Consider the following 24,600-nt stretch of genomic DNA (forward strand, 5'->3'; position numbering starts at 1 on the left):
ATCTGAGGGCTTTGGGTTTTGCTTTCTTTTTTTTAACCCAGCTCCCTGAAAGTCAGCTCTTGGGGGGTGGGATGTTAGACCTGCCTCCAATCCAATTGTACACTGAAATTCTGCAGAGGGGGAAAGGGTACTTGTAAGAGGAGTGTCTGCTGTTCTTCACTATGGTGACACTAAGATCAAATTGTTTTGTCCCCCTCTAACAGCTGTAAAGGTGACCAGTAAAACAAACCTCAGAGAAAAATAAACTGTTGATTTTCCCCCCTATTAATATAGACATGTATTTTCATAAGAGGGACAGATCTGAAAACGCTTCTGCCTGCACTTATTTCTTAAACTATAAAGTGGCACATGCAATGGGCGAGTTCCTCAGTTGATGTAAATTGCTGTAAGTCAAAGCAACTACATTGATTGACAACACGTGAGGATCTGGTGGGTTGTTTTGTTATAACAGACCAGGCGGGGAATAAGTGGATGGTGGTTAAATTAAATCGACAGTTCTGTAATCAATCAGTGGTTCAGTCCTCGCTATAAATCTTTGGGACTTACTAATTACTATTGGTGACTAGTTCACAAATCGCAGTAATTTACACAGCTGCTGTAGATGTAAGTTTGCCACTTCCAATGATTTTTCTGGCCCCTTATGTCTGTGTGTGAGATATTGCAGACTCCCTTCCCACTCATCATAAATAACTGCAGTTGGTTAACTAATCTGCTCTAGCAATTAATAAAGTTGCAAAGCTTTGGGTGTAAATGAGCTAATAGCTTTTCTAAAGGGAAGACTTGGTCTGACAACAGGGCTGAAAGAAAACATGAGGCTGCTTTAAGGGAAACCTGATAGAATTGCAGCCTGTTCTCCAAGCAGTGATTAAATGTGGTTTACAAACCCAGGAGATATCAGAATAGCTTGTTTTAATGTGCCAAAGTAAACTGGCGCTTGCCGCTTCATTCCTTACCAAGTAGACACAAGGGACTGTTACTGAGTGCTCCAGACATTGTTTAAGAGACATTGTAACTCCAAGCCAAACAAAGTAATTAAAACTACTAAAATTTAATAAAAGGGGTTTTCTTCTGCCTCAGACGTGTCATAATATTAATGTACAGTGTCAATCAATTTATACATTTCCTCCCCACCCACAGAATTCAGTTCTTGGTTTTATAGAAGAGAAACACTGTCTGAACAATTATTCCTAGTTCTAGAACATATGGTTGCACCAGGGCTGGCTCCAGGCCCCAGCACGCCAAGCGCATGCTGGGGGCGGCATGCCGCGGGGGGTGCTTCGCCGGGAGGGCGGCAGGCGGCTCCGGTGGACCTCCCGCAGGCGTGCCTGCGGATGCTCCACCGGAGCCGTGGGACCAGCGGACCCTCCACAGGCATGTCTGCAGGAGGTCCACCGGAGCCGTGGGACCGGCGACCCCCCAGAGCACCCCCCGCAGCATGCTGCCGTGCTTGGGGCGGCGAAATTGCTAGAGCCGCCCCTGGGTTGCACCTCCTGTGAGGAAGCAACATTGCATGGAGACCATACTTGAATCCTGTCTGTAGGCTTTTGGTGCCCTAGTGTAGTATAGTTGTAACTATCTTGGGGTTTGTTATTTAATGACCCCCCAGTGAATGGGAAAGGAATAAAACTTTAATAAAACAAACTGTCAAGCGTCTCTGGTGAACTGCTGCATGCAGCCTGTGCGGTGTTCTCAATCCCTGCCTTCAGGGTACATCTCCAAATTCTATGTTCATAATATTGCCCCTTATGAGGGAGTGTCTTCTAAATTATCGTCTACAAACATCTCTCTACAGTAGTTGTCATTGCATGTATCAACCGCCATTGTGCTATTCACTAGGCGGTGGTTTAGGATGTGATATTTTGCTCTAAAATGAGGTGTCATGTATACTGCACAGTGATGAATTTTATGGGATTGCATGAGTAAGGAGTGAAGGACTTGCTAGAGGAGGAGGGGAGGTGAATAGGTAAGGGCTATAGAGGTGTGATCTGTTTGTATTAGGGGGCACTGACTCCCCTTCACAGTAAATTAAATACACAATGAACCCTTTGGCCTTAATGAATATGAGGGGAACAACTGGCTATTAAGGTGTAAGCAAAAGATCAATCAATGCCTGTTTACCATCCTTTCTTTTTCCCTTAGTAATTCCATTGTTATGACTATTGAAACTGATGAGACTTCTTATCAATGAGCAATTCAGAGAAGGAATTTTGTCAATTTCAGTTCCCTGGTGTGGGCCAGGGGAGCCCAGTGGTGGAGCTGGCAGGGAGACCAGATGGAGTATCCGGTGTGAATGCATGTGCTTCCAACCTGTGGACATGCACCTGCTGTGTTGCAGACTAAGCAAAATCCAGTTGGCTAGTAGACTGGGATAGACCAAATCCAGGTCTGGTCAAGTGAAATATAATTACTTGGTTCCAACCAGACAAACTGCTTACCTCTGTTATTAGACATGTTGACCTGCCTTAAGCCAGGAAAAAAAAATGGCTTCCCACCTCTATTTTTGTGTTTCACCAATTGTCTACTTGGTTAGAATTCTCCTTTGGGAATAGAGTGCACTTGGCTAATTAGATGATTAGGTGAAATGGATTCAGCAGTATAGTTTGTCACTCCTCTCTTGGGGACAAACTGATGTGACCAGCACTTAAAAAGTCTGGGTGCACTGTCAGCATGGATGTGCTGAATATTAAGACTGAATCTCTATCTGCATTTTCTTGCAAATACCATTGAATTGCACTTGTGCTCTGTAGCACGCTTCAAGGAAACACAGCCAAGGAAACACGCTTCAAGGAAACACAAATTTAGGCAGGCCTCTTTTATTGCTATATCTCTTTGAAAACTCATGTCTAAATTGCCATCCACTGTCACTCATAGATTTCTTTTAGGGGTCAGTATACAGTATAAGTATGATTTGCATCCTACACACTTTACTTTTTTTAAATGAATCAGTGTGACTTTTGAGTTCCAGACTGTTTTTAGACAAGTCACCTTATTTGTATTTTAAATAAATAAAATTAAAATCTTCATCTTGTTGTGTTGGTAGTTACGAATCAGTCACCAACTGGCATTATAAGATTGTTTTCAGCCCTCTATTTGGATATATAGTGAACAAACCCTCAAGGGAAATGTTGTTTGCTTTATGCCGAGATAGAAGCTTGCAATCCTGAAAGAGAGAATGGTCAGGTCTACACTATAGATTTATATTGGAAAAATCCACCCCCCTGAGCCACGTAGTTATACCAACCTACCCCCGGCGTAGACAGCACTATGTCAGCAGGAGAGCTTCTCCCGTCAATATAGCTACCGCCTCTCACGCTGACGGGAGAAGCTCTCTCCTCAGAGTAGGAGCAGCTTCATTTAAGCGCTACAATGGCCCAACCTCATCAGTGAGCTGCACTGGTGCAGTATTTTAAGGGTAGACCCGCCCAAAGAATAGCTAGTTATTTAGCCAGGAAGGATTTGCTTTATGCCAAACCTACATAGGAAGTGTAGTCAAATGTAGAGAACAGCCATTGTCCCTCCATGATGATCTTGGGCTGCCTGAGTAGAAGCGGCATGGATTGAAAAATGGTTTGTCTTATCTGCGGTGTCTGTGTCCTATTACAGAGTGATCAGCTACGAGTGCTGCCCTGGATATGAAAAGGTGCCTGGAGAAAAAGGCTGCCCAGCTGGTAAAAATGTGTTCTATTTCTATAGATGCTTTATAATTCTACAGCTCTAGCATAGACAGTTGTTCAAAGTGAATTTGATTCTTGGGCATTGTGTGTGATTTTTGTACTCTCCTCCATGGAAGGGCGAACCCACCAAGCGGAGCACTAAGTTATGGGGCACATCAGCTCCAGTACATGTAAAGTTTTGACAATAATGTTCTATCCACTTAAAACTATTAAACGCAATTATTCTAAGTTAAGATGGTTTGGCTGTTTAAAAAAAAATACTCATGCCAATGGGTAATATAACTCGACTGGAAATTTAATATAAAACTATCTACTGTAACACACCGTTTTTCCAGAGCATGCTTATTGTTTTAGTGAGTATGAATTTAGCAAAATATATTTGATTAGAAGATACAGTTTAGTGACCTCAAAAAAGGTGGGAAAAATCCCTGGATACAGTAAAAAAGTTTGCTTTGTCATTGTCTTTCAATCATTCCCTACCCAATCCTTTTGCTACTGTGGGGGTTGCAATATTTAATTTTAAACGCTGCAGACCAAATTCTCGGCTGGTGCCCATTGGTGAAGCTCCCCTGAGATCAAGGTACGGTGCAGATTTATACCAGCCGAGGATCTGGCCCGCTGGAATTTGGGGCTCATGAAAGGGAGAAGCTGCTCGCATTGGATTCGGTCAGGCATATTCATTAGTGTGTCCTGCAGGAGGCAAGTTTACCTGGTGGGATGTTGCAGCAGCACAAGGTTCTGCAGTCTCTGTACAGGGCCGCCCAGAGGATTCTGGGGTCTTCGGTGGCGGGGGGCCCCCGTTTTGGCGGTAATTTGGCTGCGGCGGGTCCTTCCGCTCCAGGACCCGCCACTGAAGTGCCCCAAAGACCTGCGGTGGGGGCCCCCCGCCACCAAATTACCACCGTAGCGGGACCCGCCGCCAAAGTGCAGCCAGGTCTTCGGTGGTAATTCGGCGACGGGGGCCCCCGCAGCGGGTCTTCGGGGCACTTCGGCGGCGGGTCCCTGAATGGAAGGACCCCACCGCTGGCGAAGACTGGGAACGGAAGAAGCTCTGGGGGCCCGGGCCCCACGAGAGTTTTCTGGGGCCCCCGGAGCAAGTGAAGGACCCTGCTCCAGGGCCCTGAAAAACTCTTGTGGGGGTACCCCGCCCGGGTGGCCCTGTCTCTGTACTAGTGAGGTGCCTGCAGCTAGTCAGCTCTGGAAATGGACAGTGCTTGCCCAGAGTTGGTGTGGTTGGAGTAGCAGGGGATGCATTGATTCAGTATATCCCACAGGCAGCTTCTATGAGGGTGAAGGGGACCCAAGGGAGATTAGACCAGCCCAAAGGGAAGGTGATACCACCACTGGCCAGGGAGATTCCACCTGGGACACAGTGTACTCGGCAGTTTACATCTCCTAGGACCAAAATGTACAAATCTAAACCTCAAAATGTGAGCCCCCATCTCTAAATGTGATCAGGGAGAAATGTAAAACCTCAGGTCTAATGACAGACCATGTGAAACTGATAAACCTCTTTGGTTCTTGAGTTTCTAACCCCAGTTACATGGGGGCCCAATTTGGACTGTCGTTTTACACAAGTATAAATCCAAAGTAACTCCATTTAAAGTTGTTGATTCTGGATTTAAACTGCTGTAATTGTGATCAGAATCTCACCCAGCTTTAGGACAGCAGCGAAGGATAAACTAGTATTATATTTGTTGGTATTAGACATATGAGAGGGGGGCCATTTCAGACGAATTCAGGGCTGGGGGATGAAGTTGTCAGCACACAGAACATTGTGCGATTGTATATTACATCCTGCTATGTCTTGGGGGAGGTGGGAAATCGAGTGGTGCACCTAGACCTTTGGCTGAGTTCGCTGATGTGTTTCATTTCCAGATACATTTTTGCCAGCAGCTCTGTTTTCATTCAGCAATTTGCAGGGAGATAGGAATGGCTGCGGGCTGGAACTGCTACCGTGTTATCAAATTTGATATTTTCTTCTTTCAGCATTGCCACTTTCAAACATCTACGATACCCTGGGGATTGTTGGAGCCGCCACCACACAATTGTACTCTCTCAGCTCTAACCTGAAACCAGAAATCGAAGCACCTGGAAGTTTTACAATCTTTGCCCCAAACAATGAGGCCTGGGCTGCTTTGCCTGCTGTAAGATTAAATCCATCTTCCTTCTTATTTCTCCCCGACTCTTATAGATTCACAGCACTGAGTCCTCATAATAGGTACAGCCCTGCCAGAGGCAGCGTAAGCTTCCAGCATAGGAATTGCCCTGCTAGATCAGAGCTAGGTCCATATAGTCCAGCATCATATCTCTGACAGCCCCAGATGCTTCAGAGGAAGGTGCAAGAACCCTGGAGTATCAGATCTGCTTCCTATCCCATCTTAGGTCTCATGACGATTTCTAACAGTTAGAAGATGTCTGAAGCCCTAAAGCATGAGTGTTAATATCCCTCCAATTTTTTTATGGATCTTTAATGAAGATCACTCTGGATATTCTTGTTAGCCATATAAATGTCCAGTCTCTCTTTGAATTCTTGACCTCAATGACTTCATGTGACAGTGAGTTCCTTAGTTCAATTACACGTTATCAGGAAAAAGCATTCACTGCAAGTCACATCAGTGTGCCTCAGCCCTGAGCCAGAGAGACCATTCCTAGGAATGGGAGAGAATTCAGACTCATTCACCTAGTGTGCTGAGACAACACCAGATATGTACATTTTAATAGTAAATAAATAGATATTGGGCCAGGGACGATCTTTTCATTACGTGCACCTGCTGTGCCTAGCATAATGGCACTCCGATCCTTGTTTGTAGACTTTCTAGGAGCTACCGCAATACAAATGATGATCGTAAATTAAAGTTCATGGCTAGACGCATACAAAGTTATGGCTAGTTATACATGAAAGTATGGCTTTAAAGTCCAAGACAAACGTGTCCCTTAGGTTTTCCCAACTTTCATTTTAAAACAGACATTTGAAATATTGGTTCACTGGATCAATAGTTTTTCTCAACAAAATTTCAATAGACAGATTATTGAAAGATGTTACCAGGGAACTTTAGTGGTATGGAGGGCTGTAGAATCCATTTGGGAGTCAAGATCCGTGCTGGAAGATCCCTGTGCAATATGAGTGCTCCTGCTATTGAAGGAATTCTATTTATACTAGATTTAATGGCACTAAGTAATTTTCTGGCAAAATTTTGATTTTTTTTTTTTTTGCTTATTTTCAGGAAATGTTGGATTCATTGGTCAGTAATGTTAACATTGAACTGCTAAATGCTCTTCGCTACCATATGGTGAACAGACGGGTCCTAACAGATGACCTGAAACATGGAACGTCTCTTCCTTCAATGTACCAGAATATTGATCTCCAGATTCACCACTATCCTAATGGAGTAAGTTAATTACTTGTACTACTGTAACAATGGGGGCCAGATCCTCAAATGGAGTAAATTGATGCAAGTCAATGGATCTATGCTAGTGACCCCAGACTTCTTGTACTGTCTCTTTTTTTTGGTAAAATATTAATGATAAATAGACCAAAAACTCTGAGGAAGAGGGTCTGGTGCAGGAAGGTGATCAGTGCCCATTGACCTCAATGAGAATTGAAGGTACTCTGCATGTCTCAGGATTGAGCCCCAAATTAGCTGAGCAGATATTGGCACAACACCGTAGACTCAGCTTGATTCTCTTCTGTTGCGGAGCTCTGCTTAGTGCAGCATGGGGTGGAGCATCTGAAGGAGCTGATTCTCAGTAGAATATAGATGCGTGGATATACATAAGAAATAGATATAACATTGTTCTATATATAAATACCTGGTTCAGTATATAGGTGCACAAGGAGCTTGTATACAATTTTTATACACAGATGTTGCAGTAATGTTAACATCAGCATGCTTACCTGAGTGTACCTATTTGCTTATACTTCATACTATAGTGAGAATAGTTTTTCTGCAGTATAATTATGTCAAATGGGTTTTAAGCTTCTGATTACAAAACTATATACTAGTAGCATTTATTGAAAAGTATAACTTCAGAGTCATTACAGTATTAAGTATAAAGCAACAGAGTCCTGTGGCACCTTATAGACTAACAGATGTATTGGAGCATAAGCTTTCGTGGGTGAATACCCACTTCGTCAGATGCATGAGTATTAAGTATGAAACTAAAAGGCAATTAGATTCATTATGTTGCTAGTCTTCTAGCATATATGATTTAGAGGTATCATAAAGCATAATCACACTGTAGTTTGTCACTCTTATAAAGGATAACCACTTCTTTAGAATATATATGAATGTCATCTTTCTAGATATAGGGCCTGAGCCTGCAACCCTTACTTACATGAGTAATTCTTATTTACAGGTACACTGAAGTCACTGGATTACTCATTCGAGTAAGGGTGGGACCTATAGTACAGTACAACTTTAGTTTGTCCAGTAATTTTTTTTTATTATTATTATTTCCTGTATATTGGGACTGGTTAACCAAGCTGCATGCTGTTGAGTTGCAGATGCAGTGAACAGTAGAGTTACTTATAGAGGAATGGTTTGTAAGAGAGCTCCTGAGAGCAGTTCCACAGAAAGACACTGTTGCTTTCTGATGCTTAATAGCATCACATCCTCTCTACACCGATTTCTTTAACTTCTCCTTGTACTAATGCAGTTTGTGGATTGTGGGTTTTGTTTTTTTTATTAATTGAATTCAATCCCCTCTGGATCGTTTCCTCTGCAGATCGTGACTGTGAACTGTGCCAGACTTTTGAAAGCAGACCATCATGCCACCAATGGAGTGGTCCATCTGATAGATAAAGTCATCGCCACCACAACGAACACTATCCAGCAAATTGTTGAGACCGATGAAAATCTTGAAACTCTTAGGGTGAGTTCATCTCAAGGGTTTACAAGTGTGTTAGTTCATGCTTTCATTCATGATTTTCAGAGGTGTCCAACTCCCACTGAATTTCATTAGGATGTACGTAACCAAGGACTTGTCTGCACTTTAAAGTTTTGCTGCTTTATCTTTGCCAGCAAAGTGCCTATGCTGATATAGCTTATTCTGATTTGGAATCTATATCAGTATAAAGCATCTCATACTGGTATAACTGTCTACACAGAGGCTTTTACTGGTTTAACTCTGTCAATAAAAAAATCACTGCTTACTGACAGTTATTTTGGTAAAACTTCTTAAATGTACACCAGGCCTCACGCCCTTATTTCCTTTTGAAAATCCTGGCATTAGATGTTACTGTTCAGAAACATTGACCCAATTGATTTAATAAATAAAGTATTAATTGTTAATGCACATCTTATACATTGAACTTTAACATCTAAACATAAACTGGCATTTCCCAGTTAACCAGGTTAAGGAGCTGAGCCAGTGCTGTTTGAAGTCACTCGGATCCTTTTCATTGACTTCAATAGGTATTGGAGCAAGCCCTAAACCACTGGTTAGGAAGTCCCCCCTCCCCCCGATGTGTTCCAAAGATTGCCTGCCTGAAGGGTGAGGCACTGCTAAGTACATAAGGCCAGATTTTTAAGAAAAGGTATTTTGGTGCCTATGGATGTAGATAAGCACCAGATGCTTTTAAAAGTCTGCTCCTTAGCCCTTGTCTGGGCGGGGGGGAATGTTTTTCCTTCTTTCTGTTCTTGTTGAGTGTATCCTAACCTCTCTCCTCCCATTTCTTTAAAGGCTGCTGTGGCTGCGTCTGGTCTTAATACCTTGTTAGAAAATGATGGTCAGTTCACACTCTTGGCTCCAACCAATGAAGCCTTTGAGAAGATCCCACAAGAAACACTGAACAGGATCCTTGGGGACCCAGAAGCTCTCAAAGGTAAATGACAGTTTACCAAGTGTGTTGAAAGGTAGAAAAGTATTTTTGCAGCTCAGGTAGGTAAGTAAGAGAACTGACCCTTGATACGCTCTGACATAGGCTGGAATAATCCACTTGACATTATCCTTTTTTTTTTTTTACACTAGATGGCACATCCTTTCCTTTAGGACAAAACATGGGGAACTTAAGGTCCACATGCTGCACCAAGCTCTGTGTGTGTGTGTTAGCTGGGCATAGGAGAACTCCATAGGGGAAAGAGAGGAAGCCATGCACTCCCCAGAGCACGCAGTGGTTCACAGGGGACCAGAGGCTGGGATTTCCAAAGGCATTGGAGAGTTTGACTCCAAACTCCTTTAGAAATCTCTGCCTGAGTGGGCAAAAAAATCATAAGACACACAAAGCAACTAATCCTCCAGCTCTACCTTACTGCTACAGAGCCAGTGTGTGTGAGTGCACTGGGAACTCCGCTCTATGGCATGAAGAGGGCCAAGGATCCTTGCACAAACAGCCTATGCCCACGCCGTGAAGTGGAACTACAGCTCTCCTGCTGTGTAGGACAGCCTTTGCACCCACACAGGGATGGGGCCGGATTTGGGCCAAAAAGAATTACTCTCTTCAGATCAAAACGAATGCACTTCTTGGGCTGCTGTGTAAAGAGGGGAAAGTGTTTCTCCTGCTATAAACATCCAGGCAGCTTAATGAGTTTTTTTAGAGAGTAAAATTATGGGCCACGCTACCTTGGTGATGTGATCGGTTCCACAGCTCCCAGTCCATCTGAATGGCCATCTGGACACAGACCCTTGTATCCAGCCAAGTCCTGCTTATTGTAGGACCTTGAGAGTGGGCTAAGATCCACCTTTGCACTCCCTCCAGCCAGTGACCGCTTCAAGTTCCAGATATAAGTTACAGCAGTCTGTGAGATGCTGGTGGTGGCCCCCTAGGAGCTGTTATGCAGCCTGGGATTGCATGCCATCCAACCCCAAGCTCTGAGATTGAGAGGAAGTAATGCTGAGCCTACGAGGGGTGGGAGTGGGAAGAAATCCCTTGTTGCATCCCTTTGGGTTACTGGAGTGGCATAAAGGGGAGTTTGTTGGGGCTGGTATCTGGCCTTTATCACCAGCAGAAGATTATTAATTTTTACTAGGGAAGTTAAATATCTCAGGCCAAAACCTACCCTCAACTATAGCACAGTAAATCTGGAGAAACTCACTGACATCAATATAGCTCCTTCAGGTTTCCATTGATGTAACTCTCTGGATAGCATGTAGACCCATATCTTGGAATAGAATGGAGCATCTATTCACATTTCACTACTTCCTCGGCAGCTTTGAGTGAAGCGTGGCCTCCAAATGAGGATGGTTGCTATTACACTGAATTATGGTCTTCTGCATCTTGCAGAGTGAAGATTCCGCTACTAAAACCTATAATAACGTCTGCCCGTTTACACAAGTAGAGAGAGAGAGAATTCAATTCTAAATCTTTGCTAATGTAGCAAAAACTAGATTGTATTCTGTATAAAAACTCGAGTACCGTAAATTACTCCTTTTGTGCAGGTTTTGTCACTTGCAGGGGTCTTAGTCCATAGGCTGTAAAATCTTATCAATCGTTGTAAGCTCTTTTGGGATAGGTCTTTGTATGTTGCCTAGCACAGTGGGGTTCTGGTCCTTGACTAGGGCTCCTGGGCACTACAAATAATGATTTCTAAGCTGACTTTCAACACTTCTGTTTACCGTGTGCGTTTTCTCTCTCCTAGACCTGTTAAACCATCACATATTGAAATCAGCCATGTGTGCTGAGGCCATTATTGCTGGCTTGTCAATGGAGACTCTGGAAGGTACCATGTTGGAAGTAGGCTGTACTGGTGATGAACTCACCCTGAATGGAAGGCCTATCATTGCTGAAAAGGATATGCTAGCTATCAATGGTGTAGTCCATTTTGTTAATGAGCTTCTGATTCCAGACTCAGGTAAAATCATTGATCTGTATCCTGGATTTTTTTGTTGTTTGGAGCAGTACATTTAGTGGGGTTTTATATATTTTGTGATAGAATATTAACTGGGCAATGTAATAAGCATGCCGGTGCACATACTAATATGTCTGCCCACCTAAGCTGGTATTTGCGCATACAAATTAGGTAATTATGTATGTCATTAGGTTCCCAATTACCTGACCTGTATGTGCAAATACAGGGTTTTTCATGATCCTTTAGGGAGGTTAACATGCACCTTTACATGGATGTCCTTATGCTCCTCCTCTCCAACCCTGCTTTGGAAATCTGTTTTTTCAGTAGAATTTTGTATCATTACAGTTTAACAGGGTGTCTAATTTAAAATTCTAAGGTTCTTTAATGAAGGACTCATTGGAAATAACTCAACAGAAGGCAAAGAGAAGATGGGTGTTGTATTCAGTCAAAAAAAAAATCAAGGCTGGGACTTTCAGAGAAACCTAAGAGTTGGGACATCCAACTCCCTTTGAAATTCAGTGTCTGCTTTGAAAATCCCAGGATGACTGCTTTGGAAATAAGTAGTGCTCATGATCATTTTTGCATCCATTTGCTTTCCAGCAATATGCATTGCTCCTTAGTATGTATTTCTAATTACAAATAGATGGTACTCCAGGCTGAAACAAATAACAAGTGATTTTGTTTTTGTTTTTTCTTTAGCTAAAACTTTGTTTGAGTTAGGTAAAGAATCTGATGTTTCAACGTCTATTGACCTTTTTAGACAAGCTGATCTCAGCTCTCATCTCACTGGAAATGAGCGTGTGACACTTCTTGCCCCAATAAACACTGTGTTCAAAGGTAAACTTTGGAAATCTTCTAAATGTTCCATTGGTTCTGATCATAGACCTGCTTCTGGGAGGAACCAGAGTTGCATGTCAGATTTTTACTATTGTTAAAGATTGCATTCTTCATTGAGATCTCTGCACATATATATGCGCGCGCTCTCTCTCACGTAAGCTGGTTCTACTTGGGGAACAGACTGGTTTTGAAACTGAAAGGCAACATAGATACCATATTTATTATTTAGATCCTTGTGGAGTCTTAATGATAGTGTTAAAATCAATCACTGTGTGTTGAAATGCTTTTTTGCTGCAGATGGGACTCCTCCTATGAATCGGAACACGAAGAGTTTGCTTCTAGATCACATTCTTAAAGAACAGCTTTCTTCTAAATATCTTTACCATGGACAGACGCTAGAAACTCTGGGTGGCAAAGAACTGAGAGTTTTTGTGTACCGCAATGTGAGTGTCTATTTAACTCTTTCTTAGTCTGATACCGTATTATTGCTCTAGCAGGGCTGTTGCTCTGTATTAGTGTCTCACTGATAACCCATCAGGGGTGAAATACTGGCCCCAGTGAAGTCAATGGGATTTCTTCCATTGAATTCAATGGGGCCAGGTTTTCAACGCAGATCTGCAAACTCAGTGTGGGATCTGAGAGTCAGGCTGCATTCTTTCTTTCTCATCCATCATCATCTGTAGCAAAGATTATGGAAGCCAAATGGTACCCTCAGTTATACATATTCAAGCCTGCTAAGGGCTAATTTATATAATAATATAAAAAAATAGCTTGAATGAAGTATCAAAGTGAAAAATACAAACAAACAACGTAACAATTAAAATATTCTGTCCCTTGAAGTGTATTTTAACTTATTTTGTCTGTGTTTATATTTGCAGAACCTCTGCATTGAAAACGTCTGTATTGCTGCCCATGACAGGAGAGGAAGGTTTGGCACCTTGTTTACGGTGGACAAAATGTTGACTCCACCAGTCGGAACAGTCATGGATGTTCTAAAGGCAGACCAACGTTTCAGGTGTGCAGTCCTATTGCTTAATGCACCTTATGGAAAGTGCTCTGATACTGTGGTGGTGAGCACAATATCTGAATGCACAGAGAACAGACGAGGTGACATTTTGTTCTCACTGTTAGTCTTGCAGTAGCAACAGAGTTTTCAAAGCAATTCCAATTAACTATGGGTTGAAGTCATTTCTATATATAATTTGTTAATGAAAAAGCATCTCAATGCGTGTCTTCCTAAATTATAAGCAGCATAACTTTAAATGAAAAATGGGGTTTAAAATTCATTTAAGTACGAAATGAGTCCAGAATATCTCTTGCGTCCCCCAATTTGTTTCCAATTATTAAAGGGCCATAGACCAACTCAGTGGGAGCTGGACTGGGATTTAAAAAGAATCATCTGTAGGTGAATACAGTCAGAATGTGATTCAGAGCCCCAGAGAGACTGCCATTAACTTCAGTGGACTTTGGATTAGGCCTTAACAACTTGTCAATCAACTTTTTCAATTAAATTATTTGCCAGAACCTATTGTATTTTGTAGCTTTAACATTATAATTCTTCTTGGAAATAACTACAGCAGTTACTCTTTCACTGAATGTCTCTGCCATTAGAATGATAATGTGGGCTTAAACAAATGAAGCCTACAGCCAGTGTTTAATTTGTGCCAGGGCTGAGCCCTGGCACCTCTAGGCTGGGCGGCTTCTAACCTTGGCACCTCTGGGCTTGCTGCATCGGTTATGAATGTAAAAAATTGCTTGAGCCCCTGCATGTAATTGCTTCAGCCCCAGCACCTCTTTCATTACGAATTAAGCACTGCCTACAACTGTGTGTTGTGTGTGTCTTGCAGTACGTTGGTGGCTGCCATCCAATCTGCAGGTCTAATGGAGACATTAAATAGGCCAGGTGCCTTCACGGTGTTTGCTCCAACAAACGAAGCTTTCCGAGCTATGCCACAAGGGGAACTGAACAAACTTATGGGTAAATATCCATAGATCTGATTTTTAATGTTGTGTAATGTTGAAGGACTGACCAGGATAAATATGCCTTCAATATTGCATTCTTTGATCCTTAAAATTCGTGCGTCTCCCTATCCATTGAAAGCTCTCCTCCTACATAACCAACTCATATGCCATGCCCCAACAGAAAGCTTGTGATCTGTACAGCAGGCATCAAAAAGTGGCCTTAAATTTTCCAGTGAGGCAGATACAAGGTCTCTGGGAACATTGGGGATACAGTGGCATCTGTATGATTGTTCAGAGCATGCAGTGAACACTCCCCTGCCTGGGCTTAGCTCTGCTGGCAAGTGTAGACTGGTTGGGCCCATGGAACCACAATTGCTTCACCTGACCGTGGTGTTTCTAGCAATGCTGTTGGCACTTGCAGTCTCTGGTCCTCACATGCCGGCAGTGCAAGACCTATGAACCTGCCTGCAGGGAAGGAAGAAAACAAATCTGGCTATAAGAAAGAGACCGATATTTTGGACTAGGAAAAGATAAAGACCAGGAGGAGACTGATGTCTTGTAAAGCAGGAGTTCTCAACCTTTTACTTTCTGAGGCCCCCCTCAACATGTTGTTACAACTGTTTTTTCTGCATATAAAAGCCAGGGCCGGCATTAGGGGGTAACAAACAGGCCAATTGCCTGGGGCCCCCACGCAACAGGGGGCCCCCACAAAGCCACATTGCTCAGGCTTCAACTTCAATCCCACGTGACAGGGCTAAAGGCCTCGGGCTTCAGACCCATGCGGTGGGGCTTCAGCTCTCCACTCTGGGTCCCAGCGAGTCCAGCACTGGCCTTGCTTGGCAGACCCTCTGAAACCTGCTTTGTGCTCCCCCTTAACGGCCCTGGACCCCTGGTTGAGAACCACTGTGGTAAAGCACAGGCTTGCAGACATGACATGGAAAAAGTATGAGAACTTTGACAGCCATCTTCTGTATAAGCAACAGAATGTTGTCCCTTTTTTTGAGTTAAAAATGGATGTGGTTTGGAAAGAATGCTGGGTATTCATTTAAAACCCAACCAAACACTGACCTCATAATCTGTAAAGCGTCTGTATATGGTAGCTGGCTATCCTTTTAAGTGCATGGAGCAGTAATCTATTACATCAGCCTGTGCAGTCATTCTAGTGTTTATACGTATAAATATTTCACAACTGTTTTTGCAACTACTGTAACCAGCTCCACGGGTGAAATATCCCAGATGTGAGTGCTTGAAATGTTCTTGGTTTTTTCTAAGCAAATATTTAGCTTATGGTTCTGAAGGTGAAGTGAATCATGCTGGTGAGGATATGCAGTGTGAACTGACTCACACAGACCACAGAGGAAAAGACTTGCAACTTCATCTCACTAAGCTACTGAAATAAAATATACATCTCGTTAAATGGGCTGCTTTCATTTTGGACACAGGCCCAGATTTTTAAATGGATTTAGGTGCCTTCCTCTCATTAAAATCAGTGGAAGTTAGGTGCCTGAATACCTTAGCATCACATGTTCTGTCTGACCTAGAGTTTAGTTGTTGGCACTGCATCTCTAAGGAGAAAATGAGAGAGATCGATGTCCACTGTTGCCCCACTCTCTGGCTAACCAGGGAACGAATTGCGAGGAATATATCAACTTGGTTCTTCCAGGCCCTGAGCCAAAGCCTAGTGAATTCAATAGAGACTCTTGTTTGATGTCAGTGGGGTTTGGATCAGACTCTGTGATACCAATGTCTGTAAACGCTGTTGGTTCCATGAAAATAGGTGAACCAGGTGAAGAGTCACTAATGCCACAATTTAGCTCATTATGAGCAAGCTTTGCATCTATTTTAGAGTAATATTAGTATCAGCAACTCTGGTGATATGTGAACTAGCAGACGAGATTCTGAGTTCCTACTTTTCTTTTCTTTTTTTTTAAACCCAATCAACACCAGGAAATAAAGCAAATAATATAAAGAAACACTTAATTTTGGAGAAAGAGAAGATGAGGGGCATGTTGAAAAATGAAGTGACTGGGAGTGGCTCTGGGTTGTCATCTTGTTAGATTTCATAAACTAAGCAGGGTCGGGACTGATCTGTACTAGGATGGGAAACCAACTGGAAGCAGCAGGAAATATCTACGAGTGACTATTGACCCAATACCTCTGCATGGGGTTTGAGGGCGCTGCACTACTGACACAACTATCTTTTGGACCATAAACTGGTCTTGACTACAGTTGGGTGATGCTTTCCAGATAAAACTTCCCCCCCGCCCTCCTTCCCAACAGATGCAGATTTGGGTCGACTGAAACATTTTGTGAATTTGTGTCGATTCCCTGGATTGTTTAGGTTGAAATGTTTTTCGACTTTTTAAAAATAAAACATCTCAATTTTTCAACTCAAAACAAAACAATGTTTTGCTTAGAATTTTACTTCAGTTTTATTTTTAAAAGTTTTAGAAAAACTCAATTACACACTTGGTTTTGGGTCAAGTAAAACGCTACTTTTGATCTGGAATTATTTTTTTTTAATTTGTTTAAATTGCGTTGAAGTTTTTGGTATTGGCTCAAACGGAAACAAACTTTTTTTGATTCTCCCCGCCCCGCCCCACCCCACTTTGGCCAGCAAACAGGAAAAATTGGTTATTTGCACAGCTCTAGTCCTGCCTGTTTGTGGTTAAAGATCCCAGGGCACTTTCTGTACAGATGAGTGTTAACCGTGATGTTCTATCTATCCAGCTAAGATATTTACGTTTTACCTCCCTAAATTACCTCTGTACTTTGAACTATCTATGATATTTTCCATTTGATGCCAGAGGTGATTAGATTTCAGTAGAGGGTGAAGTGACTTTATATGCATATGCAGTGGTGTACCCATGTTGGTCCTGGGATATTATAGAGACCAGATAGTGAGATAATCTTTTATTAAAAGATATTACCTCACCTGTATATGCATATGGCATTTATCTCTTAAAACTATGCCAGTGTATAGGGAATAAGCTGTAACATTATCCTGTAAATATGTTTCTTCTGCCAGGTAATGCTAAAGAACTTGCTACCATTCTGAAGTACCATATTGGGGATGAAATCTTGGTCAGTGGAGCAATTGGAGCTCTTGTGAGATTGAAGTCTCTGCAGGGTGATAAAATTGAAGTTAGCGCTGTAAGTGTTTGTGTGTGGTTTTTTTGGAGGGGAGGGGGATTTCCTTGGAATTTTTTTTCTGGTTTGTTTTCAACAATATGGTTATGCTAACTTGGACAGTGTCAAAACCAGAGGCGGCTCTAGGAATTCCGCCGCCCCAAGCACGGCGGCACGCCGCGGGGGTCGCGCTGGCGGTCGCCGGTCCTGCGGCTCTGGGGGACCTCTTGCAGACGTGCCTGCGGAGGGTCCGCTGGTCCCACGGCTCCGCTGGAGCATCCGCAGTCATGCCTGCGGGAGGTCCACCGGAGCCGCGGGACCAGCGGACCCTCCGCAGTCATGCCTGCGGGAGGTCCACCGGAGCCGCGGGACCAGCGGACCCTCCGCAGTCATGCCTGCGGGAGGTCCACCGGAGCTGCCTGCCGCCCTCCCGGCAAAATGCCGCCCCAAGCGCGCGCTGGGGTCTGGAGCCGGCCCTGGTCAGAACAGCTTCCAAATGGACATATGCTCTCACTAAATGCCATCACTGGTTCCTAGCAGAGAGATGTGTAACCTCAGGAAGCCAACGGTCTTAACAGAGGCTACTGTTTCTTGAGATCTCAGGAAAAGCCTTCTAGGGAAAAAACAGGCTAACCTTATTGTAGAGGTTTGGAGTTTTTTGTCCCATCCATTAAATGGTGGTTTCACTCTTTTCTACCTCCAGAAAAACAATGTAGTAAATGTTAACAAGGAACCTGTTGCTGAAACTGATATCATGGCCACTAATGGTGTGATTTATGCTGTGAATGCTGTCTTACAACCTCCAGGTAGGTCAACATTTCTAAATATATAAAGCTGCTGGCTAGGAATTTCAGTAATGTTTTGCACAGTTTATAAAAGGAAATATGTTTTCTCTGCAGAAGGTAAGAGAAGGGGTATTCTGTGCAGGTTTAGTAGGAAGCAAAATGATATATATTGTATAGCTGTATTTGCTATAGCAAATAGACTAGTTCTTTAAGTTCTGCTAGTAGAATAGGTACAATTTTTGATATTTCGTGAGCAGCTGTGCAATATACCATCAGTCATACAGTCTGTTCATTTTACACAATGCAGTTACACTATAAAATATCAATATCCAGTAGTTTTTAATCTATTTTACCACATATGGTGTCACAGTTGAAACTGTTCATCTGGGTTCTATTCAGGTTCACACAAATTTGGTCCCAGTTCAGCAAGCTACATAAGCCTGTTCCTAGCTTTAAACATGTAAGCAGTCCTGCTGAAGCCACTGGAACTTGAGATGTGCTTAAAGATAAGCACATGCTTAAGAGTGGTCCTGACCAGGGATGAATCAGGGCCTTCATATATTGTGCTCCTGCTCTGAAGGAGCTAATGGTAGCGTAGTGACTTTGTACAGCTATTGGCTACAGTGAGCAATTTGTAAAGGACAGTGGGACTATCTGGCTATTGTTATGTACAACACAAAGTACAGTAGAGAATGGGCTGTCACACGAATAGTTCAAATCAACCCAAGTTACTCAGAACCAGCTGCGGGACCATTGCATGCTTGGCTCTCTGAGGAAGGGGGATGATCTAGTAAGTATTTTAATTCAATGGATGCTGTTGTACTGACGTGTGATTTCATGCCTAGCTACAGAACACTAGTAGAGGGAAGCAGGAAATATTTTAAATATATTAATGATGTTTGAATTACACCCTCAGCTTTTAGACCTCAAGAAAGAGGAGATGAGCCTGCAGATCCTGCACTAGAAATCTTCAAACAGGCATCTGCATTATCCAAGGTAAACAAAATTTATCTCATGTATTGGGACACTTCTGAAATTAGACCTATTAATAATTTTTAAGCATCATTATATTTATTCAGGTTTTGATTTTATGAAAATACTAATTCCATAACACTGTGGACCCTGAGCAGTTGTCTCTTTCTTGCTTACAGTTTAAAAAAATACATTTTATAACATATTGCAGATAAAATCCTGGTGCTGTAAGACACGTGCCAAACCTCAACAGCATATGTTGTATTCAAATGTCATTATTACATCACTTTCCCTGCTCCTTTGTTCAGATCCAGTAAGTTCTCTACTGCAGGGAGCTTCCCCTCTGCATTTGTTTGTAGTGTGCCAGGCACTCCTAGATAATTGTAACTGTAGAACTAAAAACCAGGAAGTAACATGTTTAACTTGTTGACCGATGGGAGAAGTAGAAGATTCTTATTCACCATTAAACTATGTCATACCCCATAACTACCTCAGACCTTCCCTCAGGAAAATGCCTTGGAGAGGAGATGGACCTGACACTGATCCTGGATCTGTAGTGGCAAAGGTCTTTTAGCGCACTGGGGCAAAGAGTTCCATAATCGTGGGACCTTCCACTGAGAATGCCTTTCCACCTGCCTCTTGATGGCACACTCTAAAAATCTCTAACTCTCCAGCTGATCTCTTTGGCCCTGGTGGTAGATGGAGGGGAGGTGTCTCAGGTAACCAGAACCCCAATCATGTAGGACTTTAGAGTTTGATTCTACAAAGGCAAGTGCTTAACGTTTGTGAACAATCATCCATTGACGTTGGTGTATAAAGTTTAAATACAGACATACAGAAGCCTGTTCAGGATTGTGACCTTAGCCATCATAGTCAATACCTTCGCTTGCCCCCAAACACAACTAGGAAGTCAGCGTTTGTCTTTGACGTGCCAGTGTAATATGCCTCCTGCAGCTCACATCACTGAACGCAGGATGCAGTTGTATTCTGCACAAGCTATTGCTGCTGAGGCTTCGATATTAAAGCCGGTTTAAAAAAATGACTTGTATTTTTCAACAAATCCTTTTTTGCTGGTAGTTTTCAAACATTTTGACTAGCTCTGTTCAGTTACACTTGGAAAATATTGATGAATTAGTCGCTATCCAATATAGATAAGCGTCAGAATTATTTTAGTTTTAAATATTCTTTTCTTACAGGTCTCCCAGAGGAGTGCTCGGCTAGGTAAATAACACATCTTACTTGTATTCTCTGGGATGTTTCCAATTTTACTAGCCCTTTGTCACCTCTGCTTTCCCTTTTAGGAGTCAAATTCAAATAGGTCTCAGTTTGCTATTGTGCTCACGGAACTCTACATGTCACCAACTTCCACTCATGACTTTAAATCAATCCCTTCTCCAATAGACAGGTTCTGTTAGGCTGCCTTCAACCTATTTCATAAGTGCTGAATAAAAAAAATCCATGTGGAACCTGCAGTTGGAGTTGCACCATGATCCTCTAAAGCAGGGATCGGCAACCTTTGGCATGCGGCCCGTCAGGGAAAGCCGCTGGCGGGCTGGGACGTTTTGTTTATCTGCCGTGTCCACAGGTTCGGCCAATCGCAGCTCCCACTGGCCGTGGTTCGCCATTCCAGGCCAATGAGGGCTGTGGGAAGCAGCGCAGGCTGGGCCACCTCTTCCCCCAGCCTCCATTGGCCTGGAATGGCGAACCGCAGCCAGTGGGAGCTGCGATCAGCCGAACATGCAGACGCTGCAGGTAAACAAACCGTCCCGGCCCGCCAGCGGCTTTCCCTGACAGGCCGCATGCCAAAGATTGCCGATCCCTGCTCTAAAGGGATCCTTAATATTTTCCTACCCACCCTGATGCTGGCGTGCAGTCACATACTGTAGGTGTTACAAGGCCAGACCATCAGTTACCATACGTTTTTTTTTTTATTTCATAGAGTTTAAGGTCAGATGGAACCACTAGATCATCTCATCGGACTTCTGTATATCACAGGCCATTTAAATTTCACCCAGTTGCCATTATATTGAGCCTAATAACTTGGGTTCGACTAAAGCATTGCAGGCCTCTGGAGATGTAACTATTTGTGTGCCACAGGAGAGACCAAGGTGCCACCATGCAACCGCAAGCTTAGTATTAATGATGTTCCAATAAACAGGAAATGCAGATCAGAAATAAAACTCTTGCCTCCTCTTATTGGACTTAAAGGACCAGATCTTTGAGAGGCTTTGAACACCTGCAACTCCCTGTGCAGTCAGTGGAGGTTAAGTGCTCACTGGCCCTCAGGAATGAGCCCAAAACATGCACTGTGAGCATACCCAAGAGCCCATTAAAATCAGTGGGAATCCTTCCACTGACTTCAGTAATATGGCTGGTACTGATTTCTTCTGTCCAAGTGAGATTTATTATATTGTATGAATCCAGGGGAAGGTGGAATTAAATGTTGCTGTGCATTGTATTTTTCACATCTGTATCTTCTTCCTTTTCAGCGCCTGTATATTCCAGGTTATTAGCAAGGATGAAACAGTAAAGTGAAGAACATTCAGCAGAACAATCCGCTTTTGCTGTGGTTTTAAGGGAAGGACAGAATTTGTTTTTTAAAACCAAATATCACACTTAAGTTTATTTTGTTTCCATTTGAATGGATAGGAGAAAAAAAAGCCATATTTTTTAAACCATTTTTGCTTCCTTTTTTTACCTGTAGGAGCTGTACATTAAGGCTAACACTTTTTTCAGAAGTAACCCCTGATTCTGGATGCTTCAAGTTTAGGTATCCAACCTGTGGTAGTTGTGGGCCTTATTTTTCAGAAGAACAAGTGCTGATTACAGCTCTGGTTGAGGAAAGCACTTAAGCGCGTACTTGGGTCCGTCCCTGTTCAGGACAGTTAAGAGCTATCCTGAACAGGGACACTTTCCTGAATCAAGACTTACCTTCACCTCTGACTTCAACTGCAGTTGTGGATTCTAAGCACCCCTGAAAATCAAGACCAAAAGTATGGTCTCACTTTGTGCACCCACTCCCTCCCTCTAAAAAGCATCCGGTGTCTGCCACTTTCTGAAAACATTCACCCTAATGACCAGGCTGTAATTGTACATGATCACCTTTCAAGTCAATAGATCACCTAAGTGCCAACCGTATCATTGATTACACAGTGATTATTTTAACTTATCCTTTTGTTGAACTCACTAAATGTTTTCTGAGCAATATTGTGTTTTAAACCAAAGAATACATCTTTCCCTCCTCCCCACATGTTTTGAAAGCCTTCCATGCAAGGCTGAGTTTGAGGTTGGCTTTTTTTTTTTTAAAAAGCCTTCTGTTGATATTAGGGGATTTGCATGATATAAACTGCGGTCTGAACTGTTCTTGTTTTGTTTGGTTTTGTTTATGCATATGGATTTGACTTTGCTGTCTTGGTTCACAAGAAGACTGAAAATACATCATATCTGCAATGAGACTTCTCCCTCTCAGAAGCCTTCAAATAAATGATTCATTTGTAATAACTTGTTTGTTTTTAAAAAAAAATAAAATAAAAAACATATGACCAACGACAGCAGCATGATTTTTATTGCTTGAGGGTACAGTTTGACTTTGGACTTGCTGCGAATCTAGGTTATATTTGGCCTGGTAAATACTGTGGGCCAAATCATGTCTGCATTAGAGTGGGGATCAAAACAAGAGACCCCTTCCTCTTTTGTTTTCTCTTGCTGCAGTTCTCTCCCCAAATCCTGAGCAGCCATAATTTGGCTGGTTGCACCGCAGAATGGACTGGAAGGTGGGAGTAGTCCTGGCTGCTTGTAGGAGTAATGGTCCCTCTGAGTGAGGCTGGAGGCTTGATTCCACGATCATCAACTGGCAGGGCAGTATTATTTAGCTCTGAATGTAAAAAGGAGAAAAACCAATTGGTTTGGAAACTCCCACTTGTTTCTGTTTTGAGATCTTGTTCCTCTTTACAAGTGGCTTGTTGAAAGGGATCATCTCTAACCTTGCACTTGTGCTTCTCCTGAAGAGATCACCTTGCAGGATTCTCACTCCAGGGTCTCAAGCCTCCACTGGGTGACTGGCTCCATTTTCCAAAGCAAGAGGGTTTTGTGGTTTTTTATTTTATTTTTTTTAAGGGCTGCAGTCCCCCACACAGGAGGTGGGACATTCAGCCCCTGCAGTCTGGGTGGTACACCCCTGAGATTTCATAGCAGTTTATGCACTGAGGCTGGCCCTACATGGGACTAGGGCAGCTGGCTTGAGGTTCTGTGAGTGGCTTCAGGTGCTAGTGTAACCCACACATCTCCTGAGTGGGGTGTTCTGTCCCATCTAGTGGCATCGAGACCACTTAGAGAGCTGCAGCCTTAGCTAAGGGCCATATGGCTTTTAGCTCATGCAGTAGAGGTTCATGCACTAAGCTCCAGAGGCCCCAGGTTCGATCCTGCCTGCCGATGACCAGGGTCTGTCCAGTGTTATACTAGTCTTCTACAGTGCCACCAGGTGTCAATGCTGAGGGTTATATTCAATTGCTCCACGAGCCTCAGAGGATCCTGAGACCCCTGCAAGCTCTGACAGGGATACACCAGTGGCGATCACATTGCATTGAGTTTAAAGTCTCTGGAGTCAGCTCAACAGGTGAGGTGGGTGGAGGCTTAAATCACTAATTCCTGCTACCAAGTGTTGAGGCATGTCCAAAGACCATCTAAAAGGCAAAACTCTCTGGCCTCTCTGTATACCAGCCAAAAAACAGCCCCTGGACCTCTCCACTGATTTGTGGTAGCCCCAGTGTCTTCACACTCCAACCAATAACCTATTAGAAGAAATATGAAAAATGAGTATAATTAGCATAGAAATTAACTTTAATGCCTGGAGGCCTCTAGGAGCTTAATGAGCATCAAATCAATCTCCTTATACATTGAAGACTTGGAAAGCGGACGTGTGGCTGCCTCCTCTGCTGGAGTTCTGCTGCATTTTCTAAACATCTGGAGTTAAGCTTCTGATATTAGGATGCCAGGAATGTTCCTTCACTGAGTTATAGTCTTTATATTCACTGTTGGGCCCATCTGTTAGCCTGTATAAAACAAATAAGGGAAATGTATAAACATCTCACTTCAGAAATATTAAATCTAACCTCTCGTGTTTTCCAAGAAATGAGAAAAATGCCGATTTATTTTTCTTCTATTAAATGCAAAACAAGTTTCCACCCTATCTGAGCCACGTGTACAGTAACTCCTCACTTAACGGTGTAGTTATGTTCCTAAAAAATACAACTTTAAGCAAAACAATGTTAAGCAAATACAATTTCCCCATAAGAATTGATGTAAATGAGGGGGTTAGGTTCCAGGGAAATATTTTTTCACCAGCCAATCTCTCTCTCTCTCTATATATATATATATATACACACACAGAGTATAAGTTTTAAACAATTTAATACTCTACACACAAATGATGATTGCGAAGCTTGGTTGAGG

At 42.8% G+C, this 24,600-nt stretch overlaps 1 protein-coding gene across 1 annotated transcript in view; it reads left to right on the plus strand.

Moving 5' to 3' along the window:
* The window catches only part of TGFBI (transforming growth factor beta induced), a 35,443-nt gene extending 12,745 nt beyond the window's left edge, over window positions 1-22,698 (plus strand). The window contains exons 3-17 of the mRNA XM_045028392.1: window positions 3,604-3,668; window positions 5,664-5,821; window positions 6,902-7,066; window positions 8,403-8,549; window positions 9,360-9,501; window positions 11,255-11,467; window positions 12,164-12,301; window positions 12,599-12,744; window positions 13,180-13,316; window positions 14,149-14,279; window positions 17,292-17,416; window positions 18,096-18,198; window positions 19,094-19,173; window positions 20,346-20,370; window positions 21,639-22,698. Coding sequence (XP_044884327.1) covers window positions 3,604-3,668; window positions 5,664-5,821; window positions 6,902-7,066; window positions 8,403-8,549; window positions 9,360-9,501; window positions 11,255-11,467; window positions 12,164-12,301; window positions 12,599-12,744; window positions 13,180-13,316; window positions 14,149-14,279; window positions 17,292-17,416; window positions 18,096-18,198; window positions 19,094-19,173; window positions 20,346-20,370; window positions 21,639-21,679 — 1,816 coding nt within the window. The 3' untranslated portion in view covers window positions 21,680-22,698. The remainder of the gene's footprint in view (window positions 1-3,603; window positions 3,669-5,663; window positions 5,822-6,901; window positions 7,067-8,402; window positions 8,550-9,359; window positions 9,502-11,254; window positions 11,468-12,163; window positions 12,302-12,598; window positions 12,745-13,179; window positions 13,317-14,148; window positions 14,280-17,291; window positions 17,417-18,095; window positions 18,199-19,093; window positions 19,174-20,345; window positions 20,371-21,638) is intronic.
* The last annotated feature ends 1,902 nt before the right edge of the window (window positions 22,699-24,600 follow it).

The sequence above is a fragment of the Mauremys mutica genome, chromosome 8, assembly GCF_020497125.1.
Source record: "Mauremys mutica isolate MM-2020 ecotype Southern chromosome 8, ASM2049712v1, whole genome shotgun sequence".
In the NCBI taxonomy this organism is placed as follows: domain Eukaryota; kingdom Metazoa; phylum Chordata; order Testudines; family Geoemydidae; genus Mauremys; species Mauremys mutica.